General features: G+C 32.2%; 2 protein-coding genes across 4 annotated transcripts; both read left to right on the forward strand.

Annotated features, from left to right (window-relative positions):
* Positions 1-1,898: 1,898 nt before the first annotated feature.
* LOC106406087 (membrane-associated protein VIPP1, chloroplastic) lies at positions 1,899-5,354 on the forward strand. Its single transcript, XM_013846676.3, has 11 exons — positions 1,899-2,169; positions 2,378-2,487; positions 2,596-2,706; positions 2,796-2,860; positions 2,938-3,019; positions 3,605-3,679; positions 3,918-3,988; positions 4,091-4,173; positions 4,635-4,699; positions 4,900-4,974; positions 5,077-5,354. Exons 1-11 carry the CDS (start codon positions 2,046-2,048, stop codon positions 5,191-5,193), a joined length of 978 nt encoding a protein of 325 aa, XP_013702130.1. The 5' UTR covers positions 1,899-2,045; the 3' UTR covers positions 5,194-5,354.
* A 1,143-nt stretch (positions 5,355-6,497) lies between these two features.
* LOC106402652 (ER membrane protein complex subunit 10) lies at positions 6,498-8,816 on the forward strand. Of its 3 annotated transcripts, none has more exons than XM_013843428.3 (9): positions 6,498-6,837; positions 6,924-6,986; positions 7,074-7,169; positions 7,508-7,555; positions 7,652-7,723; positions 7,843-7,901; positions 8,043-8,133; positions 8,218-8,378; positions 8,496-8,816. In XM_013843428.3, the coding sequence occupies exons 1-8, from the start codon at positions 6,592-6,594 to the stop codon at positions 8,344-8,346; spliced, it is 804 nt and encodes a 267-aa protein (XP_013698882.2). In that variant the 5' UTR covers positions 6,498-6,591; the 3' UTR covers positions 8,347-8,378; positions 8,496-8,816. The 3 variants fall into 3 exon arrangements, with proteins under 3 accessions (XP_013698882.2, XP_013698880.2, XP_048610690.1); XM_013843426.3 differs by having other exon boundaries at positions 8,511-8,816; XM_048754733.1 differs by having other exon boundaries at positions 8,531-8,816.
* Positions 8,817-15,057: the final 6,241 nt, after the last annotated feature.

Genomic DNA, 15,057 nt, shown 5'->3' on the forward strand with positions numbered 1-15,057 from the left:
TACCGAGCAAATGTATAAAGGAGATAGAGCAGCTCTGTGCTTCATTTCTCTGGTCTGGGCCTGTTCTTAAAACTTCAGGAGCAAAGGTAGCATGGAGAGATATCAGTAAACTGAAAGCTGAAGGAGGTTTGGGCATAAGAAGTTTGAAGGAGGTGAATAAAGTATATGGGTTGAAGCTTATTTGGAGGCTAATGTTGGGAACCTCGTTATGGAGTAAGTGGATTCAGATCTATGTACTTCAGAAGAAGAGTTTCTGGGAAGTTAAAGTGAATAGTCAAGTTGGGTCTTGGATGTGGAGAAAGTTATTAAAGTTGAGGGATGTGGCTCAAGAGTTCTATCTTAAGGAGGTGGGAAACGGTCGTCATACTTCTTTCTGGTTTGATAAGTGGTCGGATAAAGGGAGGTTGTTCGATCTTCTGGGTGATCGTGGTATGATTGATACAGGGGTGAGGAAAGATTCAACATTGGAGGAAGCTGTTTGGTGTGTTAGGAGAAGAAGGAAGCACAGAAATGTAGTGTTAAATGAAATTGAAGCTGAGTTAAATAGGGTGAAGGAGAAGTTGAGACATAATGTTGAGGATGTTATCAAGTGGAAAGGGAAGTCTGGCTATAGGGAACGCTTTTCAACGTCTGAAACTTGGTTGATGATCAGAGAAGCGCAAAGCTCATGCTCTTGGGCAAAAGGCGTTTGGTTCTCTAATGCGACGCCAAAGTTCTCGTTCACCACCTGGCTGGCGGTGCTAAACAGACTAGCTACTATGGACAGAATTTCTAAGTGGAGTCTGGGTGCTGACACAATTTGTGTACTATGTAAGAATGCTGTCGAGACTCGAGATCACTTATTCTTCCAATGTGACTACTCCTCTCAACTTTGGAAGCAGCTCACTCTTGGTATCTTACGTAATGCTCATTCAAACAGCTGGTCTGCAATCATACATCTCTTATCAGATAATTCTAGAGGAGTGAAAAGCACTTTCTGTTTCAGATACTCTTTTCAAGCAGCCATTTATGCATTGTGGAGGGAGAGAAACAGGATTAAACATGGTGAAAAGCCTATGGCCATTGCTACATTACAGAAGCTGGTGGATAAGGGGGTTAGGAACAAGCTTAGCTTGCTGCAATCGCAGAGAAGAAGAGGCATGGTTGATGGTCTTCAATTTTGGTTTGGTTCTAGAGTGTAAATAAAATCTTGTTATGGAGGGATTTATAAGTTGATTAGTAGGATGGAGTCTTTTAAAATTGTCCACACTTGATGTAAAAAGGTTTTTTTGGTGAATAAATTTAACATTCATTCAAAAAAAAAAAAAAAAAAATCAGATGAATGTTCTTTTGTGATCGAAGCTAATGAAGTAGTAGCCAGTGTAAATGAATGTTGACAAAGATGTCAGAATCTTATGGATCATCATCATCAAAGGAGGAGGTGATGAGAGATTTTTGGAACTAACAATTTTATTTTTCGAAGTAAATTGGGATACAGTTAAAGAATCTAAAATTGATAAAATTAGCAATAACCGAGATTTTGACGTTTTGCAATAAACCAAATTGAAAATCTAATGTGTTATTGGTTTATATATTTTGATTGATTTAGAAATCCATATAGTATTTATAAATCTAAGTAAAATATGCAAATTCGGAGGTTTTCTCGGATTTGAGTCTTTGTATTTTTAACTAAAAAATCCAAATAAATCCATTATAAAATCAAATATATTAGTAAATCCGTACGATTGAATAACACTTGATTTGATATAGAATTTATGAATCATTAAACCAATAATACATAATTTTAATATAGATTTGAAAAATTATAGAACCAATAACAATAAATTTAGTTAAGATTTTTAAATCCATTAAAACTCAACAACAAAAGAAGTCCAACATTGTCAATATCTTAACATTTTATTTATTTATTTTCCAATTTAAAAGAAGGAAAAAAAAAGAAAATCGAGACAACATCCGGTTGCTTTGGACACCACAAAAACACATTAGCTCTAAATCAGAGGAAGCGACAAGAAAACCCCTCTCTTCTCTTCTCTTCCGCCATTGAAATGGCTCTTAAAGCTTCACCAATCGCCGGATTATTCCCTCCTCTCCGCCCCACCACTTCCACTTCTAATCGCCCTTGTACCCTCAGGGTACTTCCCCTCCGAACCTCCTTCTTCGGAAACTCCGGTGCGTCCTCTCTCTTTTTATCTCCTCACGGTTTGTTTGATTGATTGCTCGGAAGGAAAAAGTAGTGAACTTGATTGGTTAGAGAACAGTTTAAAGTCATAGGGTATTGATTGATAGGGCAACTCGACAGTTAGAATTAGATAGATTCGATTTTGAACTCAAGCAATACATATGCTGATTGTTGTTTTTTTTTTCTTCTATATAAAAGGTGGAGCTTTGAGAGTGAACGAGCTGAGACTAGCTTGTGCTAATAGATTGAAGTGCAATGCTCATGGTCCTACCATGAATCTTTTTGAAAGATTCTCTAGGGTTGTCAAGGTACCTGCCTGCCTCTCATTCGAGTATATTTATTTTCTCTATGTTCGTAATGCAATTTGGAGAGTTCACTAATCACTTCGTGTTTGTTCTTCTTTTGGATAAGCGAAGTCATATGCCAATGCACTTATAAGCTCCTTTGAAGACCCGGAGAAGATCCTCGAGCAAACTGTTATTGAAATGAATAGCGATTTGACCAAGATGCGTCAAGCCACTGCACAGGTTCCTTTTTGTGATGTTTTTTCTTATGAAGAGTTTATAATTTTGGAGACTAGCTAACTTGTGTACTATCAATATGTGTGTGTCTGAAGGTCTTGGCATCACAAAAGCAGTTGGAGAACAAATATAAAGCTTCAAAGCAATCTTCTGATGATTGGTATGTTTGTTTTCGCCTTGACCCTTACTTTCTTACTTCAAATTCTTCACTTTGCTGATTATTCATGCGTGTAATAGGTACAAAAGGGCACAACTTGCTCTTGCTAAAGGAGATGAGGATCTTGCACGTGAAGCCCTTAAACGAAGAAAGTCTTTTGCTGTAGGTTATATCGCTTCATTCTCTTGTTCTCTACTTTCCTCTTTGTTATTCAAGTATGCTTGCTCTAACAACTGAAAGAAGCCTGCGTGAAAAGCTTTGAGGAATTTTGAGGCTAATATCTAGATTTCTGCAAAGTTTAGAAAGGTGGTTGTGAAAGTAAAAAAATATTTTTTTTTAGAAATCGAAGCATACAGTAGTTCCCATGACTCTCCAAGTAGCGTCAAATAGTTGTCTTAAATGTTGAACTTGTGTTAATCATTTTCAGATGCAACAGAGCTTAGCAGTGTTTATAATTACCAGTATTCTTTTGATATTTTCCTTGTTAGACATATGTAACACACTATAACACCACGGGTGCAGACAGAAACTAATCCATTCTGTGTTTGTACATATTAGGATATTGACTGTTGTCTTTCATTGTCAGAACAAATAAGAATTTCAGCATATGTAATAGCACTGTGTACGGAGCCAAAACTGATCCTTTTTGTATTTTCTACATTTTAGGATGACAATTGTCGTTGATGTGCTGTAGTTTATACACTTATGATTTTGAAGTTACTTATTTGTTCACTTTTATCTTAACAGGACAACGCTGCTGCTCTGAAAACTCAACTAGATCAGCAAAAGGGTGTTGTCGACAATCTTGTTTCAAATACGAGGGTTAGTTATCACCATTTTTATCATATATTTTGTGTCACTTTAAACTTTGAAATTCTTGAGGTTATAAATAAATAAATTTATCATCACTGCTTTACTCAACAAAACAAAGAATCATGTGTACATCATTTTCTTCATGCCACCGTTACATTAGAATGGCTTAGAGATAGGGGTTCCATCTAACGTTCAAATGATAAGAATTGAGTTTGGTAAATGTTTGTTTTTACCCTTTTCTTTGCAGCTATTGGAGAGCAAGATACAAGAGGCGAAAGCAAAGAAAGATACGCTCCTTGCACGTGCTCGCACTGCTAAGTTTGTATTATATCCCTATTATCCTTCTTTACATCTTCTATAGAATGCCTTTTCTCGATTTATATGTTGTCACAATTCTTTTCTTTCTCTGACTGCTGCTAGGACTGCAACCAAAGTGCAAGAGATGATAGGGACAGTGAATACAAGCGGTGCTCTATCAGCCTTTGAGAAAATGGAGGAGAAAGGTACAATTTCTTGATTCTCCAAATTAAGCACAACTTATGAAAACTTGTCTATGCATCCCTTCTGAGATCAAAGTTTGGCTTGTAGTTAGGAGGAGAATAATAATTTACCGGTTTAGTCTTTGAAAGTGAGTAGAGAGCTCGCTTTTTCCAAAGATGTGTTACTTTCCCTCTGTAAGCTAGAGTACTTGATACCTAGATAATGGGGTTACAGAGATGTGGTGCTTCAGATTTTGGGAAACGTTGATGATGTGATTAGTGTTGTAGTTACCTAATGCAAAACAGTGAAACACTAATATCGAGTGTGTAATGTGTTGTCAGAGAATAGAATTTACTCTGTTAAATCCTTAAATTTCTTTGGCGGTTTCTTGAATATGTTTATAGTAAGACCATAAGCGCATCAGCTTCTTCTTTTGATGTATGATTATTCTGGTGAAGTCTAAAATATATTAAGTGCTTGACAGTGATGGCTATGGAGTCTGAAGCAGATGCACTTACTCAGATTGGAACAGATGAACTCGAGGGAAAGGTTGGTTCTTGATCTCTTGTCTTAGTATTTCTATCTTTCTCTTGTAAATTGGGTTCAGAGGTCTTGCATTGATTAGGATTAAGTTTGCTATGTCACGTAACATAATTTTTGCACAACCTTGTATACTCTATATGCTCCAGTGGTTTGATTTTAAGACAACCATCTTGACACTAAATTGTTCTTTTTTTTGTGCCTTGCAGTTTCAAATGCTTGAAACTTCATCTGTGGATGATGATCTTGCAAACTTGAAGAATGAGTTGTCCGGAGGCTCAAAGGTTTCTGATACGCCGATGATCTTATTTGTTCCTTTTGACTTGATAATCTCATGACTCGCTGAACATATTGACTGATCCCCCTGTTTATGTGATCTGATGCAGAAAGGAGAGCTTCCTCCAGGAAGAAGCACGGTCCCAGCAAGCACAGGATACCCATTCAAGGACTCGGAGATCGAGAACGAGTTAAAGGAATTACGAAGGAAAGCTAAGGAATTTTAGGAAACTGCTGTTTCTGAGTTGTTACTGGTTAACGTCTCTCTGTAAACTATTTTTGTTTCTTGAAGAAAAATAACACCAAAAGCATGTGTTTGGTTAATAAGTAAATATCCAGCCACCTAATCTTTATTTATAACTTGTTGAATTAAGTATTTTCACCTGAACCACTGGTTTTGAAAGGATCGTCATCTTGGCATCACACATCTTTACAGATTCAAAAATGGAGCTCAGCCTAGTGATTTAGATGCTAGGACGAGGCTAATGGTGTTTCACAAACTGATCTTCATCAGCCTCAATTCAAGGCTCGTCCTAAGCCTCTAGTCTATATTAACTGTACCTGAATGGATGACACAAGAGAAGCTTTATATGCATGTCTATTACAATAAAGTTGCATTTTGTCACTTCTCCTTGTGCCACCTCAGTACTCATATGTCTAATTAGGCATGTGGCAAGTTTTCCTTATGCATCTAATTTTGTTTTGTTGCTACAAGCAAATTAGTTATGGGTTTCTGAATGAACTAGACCCTTAATTATATCATCATAATGGCCCTTTATTATCTAGGGTGTTTTTTTTTTGCATTTAGAAGTTACAACTCGAAATGAGTGGCCATAACCCTTCGGTAGTCATCAAATCCGAGCAAACTCTTTGTAACGGATTCAGTTTTTGTTTTTTCTTCTCCACTAATCCAATCATTAAAGTGAATTCTACCTCCTCTTCCACTACGTCGCATTTAATCAGCTTCATCATCATGGATGGTAACCAATTGAACCTCAAGCCTATAAATGTGTTTGTTGTTGAATGCGAAGAACAAGATAAGAGCACTCCAAAAGCTTCTCTTCGCTCTGAATAACAAACCGGTCTGTCTCTGGATCAGCTGAGAAAACCGTCAGTTCATCAAATATATGTGTCATAAAAACCGATACCGGGCAACTCTCTCTTCGATGAAAGGCTCAAGATCCTCAATCAACTATGACATTATGAAATTCTAAATTTTGCATCTATATCTTTTTTTTTCTTAACTCTTAACATACGTGTGATTATAACAATCTAACAATTACCAACAAAGACTATAAATACATCATCGCTAGTAAGTCAAATATAGTGTGACATCACTACATTTTTGAAATCAACAATATCTCTAACATAATTATTTCAATATAATTTCCCAATTTAACAAAAAATAAAATGATTAAAATAAATATTTTAAAAATTATTTCTATCAGTGAAATCGCGAACAATCCGATATGAAAAATTATTACATGCATAGTTAATGAATTTTGTTTATGTCTATCTCGCAAATTAAAACTTTATGTTATTATACAAACAAAACAAATTTTAGTTTCTGTTTTGTTTTGTTTCTACTGAAACGAAAACTCCATCCATCATCTCCGGCAACAAGAATGGCGAAGCTCACACCTTTCTTCTTCCTTTCCTTTCTCATCATCTCCTCGTCCCTTGCTTTCCAATCAGACGAGTTTGGTCTCGAAGGAGCACAACAACAAACTCCCACTACACGCAAACGGTACTCAGATCCCGATTCGGATTCCAAAGTCCATTTCAGTCTCGAACATGCCTTCGGCGACTCTGATTTCTCCCCCGCCGGCACTTTCTCTGCTCGCCTCAAATCCTGGAGCCATGGCGGAAAGGTTCTCTCTCTTCCTTTCCCATTCCCAATCCTATTGACAGATTCACTTTTATTAATGATTTGAGGATTCTCTTTGTCGGGGTGCAGACTTTAACGAAGCTGAGGTTCTCAAGGAATGGTTTCTCTGACGAAGAGAAAGATACTTTCAAAGTACAAAAATATTCTCTTTTTCTCCTGTTTATTCAGTTGGAGTGGAGAGATAATAATGGTTTGGTTTTGTTGGAACCAATTTTGTAGAATCTGTTGAAAGGAGATGACTTTTATAGGATTAGACTTCCTTCCAATGTCATCAGCCCACCAGGGAAAGAGTTTGTGGTTGCATCAGTTAGAGCTGTAAGTCTATCTCTACCTTTTTCGTATTTTTGCTTTCTCAAGTTTGGTGGCTACTCTTAACTTTAATGACTCGTTTTCATTTCTAAATAGGTTTTCTAGTGGTAATCTATTCATTTCTACTCTTTCCACACATGAGAGTACTAGTTCTGGTTTTGATTGAAATGATTTGTGGTTCTCTCAGTCTCATCCAAATTTGTTTCTAGGCCAGAGGATGAAAAGAGAAAACCTAGAAAGTAGAATCACTGAGATTTGTTCAAGTCACTGACTCACTTGTTTTCTTTTATTGCTTTCCCGGATGTGTCTGATTTTTTAAAACAACATTACATGTTTGATTACAGAGATGTCTACCACGGGATGGCTTGGATGAGCATTTCGTTATTCACATGGTAAAAGGAGCTCACATTTCTGTTTGCACCCAACTGTTTTAGCTACTCTCTGATATGAGTTTTGGAACTATGTTCCTGTCCTGTCTTCGCTTGCAGGAAGGTGCCAACGTCTTGGCAGTTAGTTATGGTTCTCTTGGGGCGTGTCAATATCCTCGACAGTTCAAACTTGTATGTGAAGGATCCTACCCCATCTTATCTTGGTCTAACTGAACACTGAGTTTATGGAGAATGAAGGTTCCATTATTGTGAGAACTTCTAATTTATTTTTGTTTTTCCGCTTACTGTAGCCAGCAAAATGGTCTTTCAACTCCCACACGATTCTGAAGAGTAGTGAGCAGGCACCAAGGTAGAAAACGCTATTTGTATTTTCTTGCCTTGAATTTCACGAACCTGCACATCTGTAGTTTTCATATGTTCTATATACCATAAAAAGATTTTATCAGTCCATCAAGTTATATGTATAAACCTCCGCCTGGCTGTTCAACAGAACTCCAATATTCACTGAGGAGATTCTAGGCGGTGAAAATGCAGAGGGCGAGGTTGAACCACCACCAGAGAAATCATTTTGGGCGAAATATGTGAGTAATACAATAAAAAAGGAAAAACTTTGATGATTCCTTGTATTTTAGGAATTGATGTAAAATTTCTTATGACACTTTCAGTGGATGTACTTGATACCACTGGGACTCGTTGTGATGAACGCCGTGACACAAGCAACAAACATGGCTGAAGAACAAACAGGTGGTCAGGCAGGAGGGTCACAAGTGCAGCAATCAGCCAGGAGAAGATGATTTCGATTTTACTTCACACAAAGCAATCAAAGGTAGACCCCAAATTTCTTTTGTTTTACTGGGATGTCATTACATCAGATGATCCAATGTGAATTTATAAGTCAAATGTGTGTTTGAAGTGAGTTATAAAATTCGTTTCTGATTGTTAGCTTTTGTTGTTGAACCTGCATGCAACTGGTAAAAGATGAAGATTCAACGGATCTCATGTCTTGGCAGTTTCTTTATGGAAACCATCTTTTCAACAAGAAGAAAGCGAATTTACACTATGGTTGGAAAAAAAATCTAAAACCAATTTGATGAAACATCAACTTCTTTTTTACACAGCTTTCTTTCATTTAAACTTAACTTTCATGATTACAAAGAGAAAAAAGGAATTTCACATCCTCTTTGATATGTCTACTGCTTCAACCACTCGTCGTTATGTTACATAATATATTGTCACCCTTGTGAATGCACCAATACCGTGGAAACAAAATACAAACAACCATTAGTCTCTCTTCTGCCATGGATAAGTATGCCCATGATATTTTCACAGAAGAACTGTTTCATCTTAAACAAATTTATCAGGATCTTAGGGTCCAACGCTAACAATCGATGCAACAAATTTATTCATATAGAAAATCTGCACTTTACGTAAGTGTTAACTAAATCAACCATCAAACGACACATGTTGAGACTAAATGTTACTTCACTCGAGATGCTGATGTGTAATAATTGATTCCCTAAACACCCTAATTGCAAGCACAACTATGTCGTTATAGCATTTAAGGTGTCAAACCAACCTAGGTAATTCAAGACAAAGAAAATGCAAATTCATTATTTATCTAAGCCAAATAAAATAAGCTTGAAAGTAACCAAAGTATCTATATATACTATTATTTATGAAGTGATTTTGCTGATTTGTCACATTCTCCATGATTTTAGCTAATTTTGCTTATTTGTCATATTATTATTAGTTTTTAATTTAAATATTTAATTTATTAATTTAAATAATATAAATTTTTCGAAATTTTTAATTAATTTATTAATTTAAATAGTATATTGTTTCGAACTTTCTAATTGGAATTATAATTATTTTAACTTTCACAAGTTTCTTATTAGTTTTTAGCTTAAATCATTAATTTATTCATTTAAATAATATAACTAACTCAAAATTTCTAATTGAGACTAAAATTATAATTGTTTTAACTTTCACAAGTGAAGACTAATTCTTGTTTTCATGTGATATAAGATGTTTTAAATTTTATAGTTTCATTTTTCTCATTCATTCCAAATTGTATCGGTTATAGTTTTTTTCATCCTTTAGGTATAGTGTTTTCTGGTTGTTTCAATTGCTTGTGTTATCTTCATGATATCACTTTCATTCTGCTGAACGCTATATTTTCAGTGGTTCAATCATTTTGTGCAGATCAAACAATATTTTTTTGTCAAACAATATTATTCTTTGCGTTATTTGCATTAACGGCTATATGAACAACGTCAAAGATTAATTCTCTCTTTAGCTTTAGATCCTTTTTTGGGTTCTTGACATCTATATTTATGTACTTTCGATATTTGTTTTCTGTTTAGTTTGAGTTTTATGTTTTTCTTTCTTTCATTGAGTTTAAAAGACTAGGAAGCAAATCGGTTTTGCTACATGCAGTTTAGAATTATGAATTAGTTATTCTAAATTATTTAATGGCAGTTATTTTCAATTATATGTTTTATTACTGTTTAATTTATAAGAAAACTTATGCTTTGATATTAAGTTTAGAGAGTTGCTTATGTAATCATGTTATGAACATGTGTTTCATGGTTTAATCTTTAAAACGGCTAAAGTAGATATATTTTTAATGAATAATTAGATTTATCATTATATAATTAACTATAATAACAATAAAACTATCATTTTTTATTTTTTTGTTTATTAAATGTAAACTTATGAAATATTTCGATAACTCAATGTATATATTTATCAAGTAAGCCAATGAAATATTATCATTATCTCAATTGTTTTTTTTAAGTTTTCTTCTAAATTATCATCGAACTTTATTTTGTATTTACTTTTTATTTACTTTTTATTTATTTTATTTTTACTTGGATTTGTGTGTTTCAATGTTTTTTTGGTAATTTAATACATTTTTCTGGTTCAAAAATACAAAGTAGATTAAGAGAGACCAAAAGTTCATATTCTTCGTTGTCCAAAAGAGAAGTTCACATTCTTATTTTACTTTATTGTGTGTAATATTTGTTATGTAATTATGCTTTCATGGTTTTATAGTTTTATAGGTTTCCTTTGTACTAAGAAGATGTAGACCGAGATAAAAATCAAAGAAAACTAAAATGATTAATAATATAAAGAATAAGTTATTGTCATGTTAAAATCATAAGAAATATTTTAGTAAGTATTAATAAAACGATTATGCCCGCATGTGCGGGTAAAACACCTAGTAAACAAGTAAAATGAACTCAATCACAATCAATCACTAAGCAAAGAAACAAGATTTAATCAAGGTTTAAAAGTAGACTCATATGATGTGGCCATTGATTAGGTGATCTAATGCTAATAAAGCATTCAAATGCTGATCCTCATGTCTAGGAATACACAATTAGATTAACCCATTTATATGATCTTAATCCATATACTAATCATGTAATTAACATCAACTCTCATTGGCTTATCACATTAAAGAAAGAATGCATTAATCACAAGTCCATAAAACCACAAATCGTCGCATGCATCATTTTCCATTAGCCTAACATGCAAAGCACTTACACTGGTTCATTCAAACATTTCATTGAACACCTTTCGGACATGAAAAGCATATGATCTAGATTCATGATTTTCCAATCTTAACCTAGCATATTACACACCAATCAAGTAAGGATTATATGTATTAACCACTAAACAATCCAAATATCACCAAATCAACCTAATCTACCAAACCCATGAGTTTAACAAGTGACTACCACTAATCACCATGAAACCTACTAAGCACATGAAAAGTTTTGAGAAAAAAATGGTAGAGAAATAAATAATCTCTTTAAGCACAAGAAGTGATAAAAAGGATTACTTAAAAGATAAAAAATCCAAACATTTTACAAATGTGTCAAGAGTACTTGAGAGAAAAAGAGAGTTAGATTTAAAAATAGGTTAAAATGGTATAAATAGGCTAGTGAAACCGAACCGGATCGACCCGACAAACCCGGATCAACCCAGAATTTTTTTTGGTCTGTGGGTCGACCAGCGGCCAATGCAAATATAAATTATTCCATACGCATATCATTATGTAACAGTTAAAGTAGGTCATAATATCTAACCAAAACAAGGTGACCATATAGTTTAAGTTAGAATATATATTCATATCAAAGGATATGGAGGAGTACTGATGAGGATAAGACAAACGAATTATAGCTTGACTAGCATGTACAAGAAAGTGTTGATTACGTATTCTATCCGCTGAAGTTCAGAGTTAAACACATTGATTTTGTTTTCTAAAATAGTTGGATAAAGAAAATGAATATTCTAAGTTTAGGTAGGAAACCCATTTTTCAATATGGATTAAATACTTATTTTGAAAAAGAAAAAAACAAATAAATAGTTTTACTTATGTTTCTAATTTGAATGTGTCACGAATTCTCTCAAAAATTTAATGGAATGGAGTTTATTCTTCCGTATGCGTAACATAAGATAAAAAGCATAATAGAATATGACACATAAACAAAAAAAAAGTAAATCGTTGAGTTGTGGCTATAAGTTTAATCAAGCTACAGGTACACTAACCACATCTTGCTAAAATATAACCTAACGAATTCTAGCTAATAAGAATATACAAGAAAATTTGTTTGCATTATATATCCAAGATTTAGATTAAGTAGATGGCCATAATGAATATTCTATCTCCAGATAGGACATGAAATAAAATATGATTCCACTATTTTTCAAAGAATTTTAAACATATAAATAGTCGTAATTATGTTTCCAATAATTTTTATATTTTAAAATTTAGTTTACTTTCATTACAGAATGGTAAAACATGTCCAAATATTAAAAACATCAAAAATCCTAAAGAGACAAACAAAATTCAAAGTGTCATTTTTTCCAATTTTCTCTATTATTTTTACTTATTTTCTAAGTTCTTAACACTATTAAATGGTTTTTTTAACAGAAATCTTAAGACAAAATTAGAGTCACATGACAAGAAAAAATATTATTTTTATGTAAACGTTTTTTGAGAATGTTAACTTACTAAATGTGGCCAAGTGACTTGGGTCCCATCCATCAACACTGCTATGGTTTCTGGTGATGATTGTCCGGTTAATACCGGCGCCACTCATCATCAGATAGCTCTTTCTCTGATCGATCACTATATATTCTTCATATACTCCCTCAATTATCTTTATATGAAAATAACCTTCATCTCGTACTGTTATTGGAGCCACTGCTACCGCGTCATTTATTCTACAGAAATTCCCAAACCCGTCCTTGCTCACAGTTACGGTGGCTCTCTAATCTTGATACCATCGGCATCGTTTTGGAGAATGCTTTTTGAAATACCCATGCCGTTTGCGAATGACTAAGAGAATATTGAAATGACAATGATGAGGTATAAGCTCGAAATCTGTAATATCTTTCCAAATATGACGATATGAACCACCTTGATATATCAGAAACAATGCATTTTAATCAAGTCAGCAACCATGCATAATTCTATATATTTTTTCTTTATAAACATAACTCTAAATCTTGTATTACTTTTCCTTAACAAACACTAAAAATTATGTATTGTTCCCTTTAATGTTGTTTTGGCAGCCTGGTGAATATATCAAGAAAGTAAACATTTTTACTAAGCTTAAATGGTCGGTCAGTGGATCATTACTTGAATAATTGGAAAACTCAAAAAGAAAATAACTAGATATTTAACAAAAACTAGGTGGTTTCCCGCGAATTCGCGTATATAATGAAAATATATATTATGTAAAAAATATCATAAATTTTGAATAATAATTAGAAACATTAAAAATATAATTTTGAACTTCAAATAGTTTGAAAATTAGTAGTAAAGTTTCCATTAATTTGATGTAAAAATAACTGATAAATAATTAGTAATAACAAATGCTTGTGAAATTATATATATATATATATATACATATATATATATATATATATAATTATCACATTAACTTCTTCAACACATTGTATGCATCTTCTTTAGTTTTTTCTTATTTTTTTCGTTATCATTTCGTTCTTTTATTAAATTTTTCCTAATTTTTTACATAGTTTTGCCAAATATTTATTATCTCTCTAAATAGTTATACAAAACAAACAATCAATGAACCAAAAATACATCTTAGATTTTTTTTTCCAATCAAAACATTGCGTTATTCACTCTGTTATGTGACTTAAATGCAATTTTTTTTTTAAATCAAAGTCTTATATTTTCCGTTAAATATAATCCGTTCAATCTTCAAAGTCTAATTATTTATAAAGCATATATGGACATTATAAGAGATTAATAATTATTATAGATACGACTATATTTTTATATGAATATGAAATCATTAATTTCTGTAAATTGTTTTCTATTCATTATTTTAAGTAATATATAAAACAAAATTGAAGAAACATTATTATAGTTTCTACAATTTTGAAAATTAGCTAGCATTAATTATTATTTGTTATATCATTTAGGTTATTTGGCAAGTGATAATAATTAGTTTTAGACTTACCTTTTATTTTAGATCTAGTTAAAATAATTAAAAATTATAAAAAGTTCCGTTCATTATATTATGCAGTTTATAAATATAATTTTTTGATCAAACGTTATTATTCTTTATATAATTTCAACATACCATAAATAATAATTTAGATTATTTGGCAAGTGATATTAATTGTTTTTAGCTTTATTTTTTATTTTAAATCTAAACTAAAATAAATAAAATTAAAAATTATCGACCAAATAAATTATAACAATTTTCTTAAAACTTCACAAATGATTGACATGTAAGGAAAAGTCACTTAAGTGACTTCTGGTTTGATATAAGATAATTTTTATTTTTTTTAATATTTTATAAACTCATATAAATAATTTAAAATTAACATAAAATAACTTTGTAAGCCATGATAGATAAATGTTTAAATGTTTTTTTATAAATGACTTATAAGACTATGGACATTATAAGACATTATAGATCTAATTAAATAATTAAAAATTGAATGTCTATTAACCAATCAAATTATGACAATTTCTCATAAACTTTCTATGATTCACACCTAAACAACAATTACTTATGTGACTAATTGTCATTTGATTGCCACATAATCAAAAGTCACTTAAATGATTTCTCAACCATCTATATTATTAAAACTCAAGTACAAAATTGGAGTGTTTGGAGATTTGAATAAGACTATTAAAAAAATTTGGAGTGTTTGGAAACATGGATTGTAGTCTTTTAAAAACATTAAGTTTGTTTGGAAACAAGGATAGTAGTATTAAGAAAAAAAGTAATGGGCTTATGTTATTAAGAAAAATTGAAAGTCCATCATATTATAAGAAATCATCTATCTCGGCCAGTTTTAAAATATACGAAAATGGGTCAATTTAATTGCCTAAAACATTTTTTTTCTAAATTAACCATAAAACAAAATTTAAACTTTATATATACATATATTTCAAATCAAAATAATAATTCAAAGTTGATTTATATCCAAATTTGATTCAAAAATCTACA

Source organism: Brassica napus, chromosome A2 (genome assembly GCF_020379485.1).
Source record: "Brassica napus cultivar Da-Ae chromosome A2, Da-Ae, whole genome shotgun sequence".
In the NCBI taxonomy this organism is placed as follows: domain Eukaryota; kingdom Viridiplantae; phylum Streptophyta; class Magnoliopsida; order Brassicales; family Brassicaceae; genus Brassica; species Brassica napus.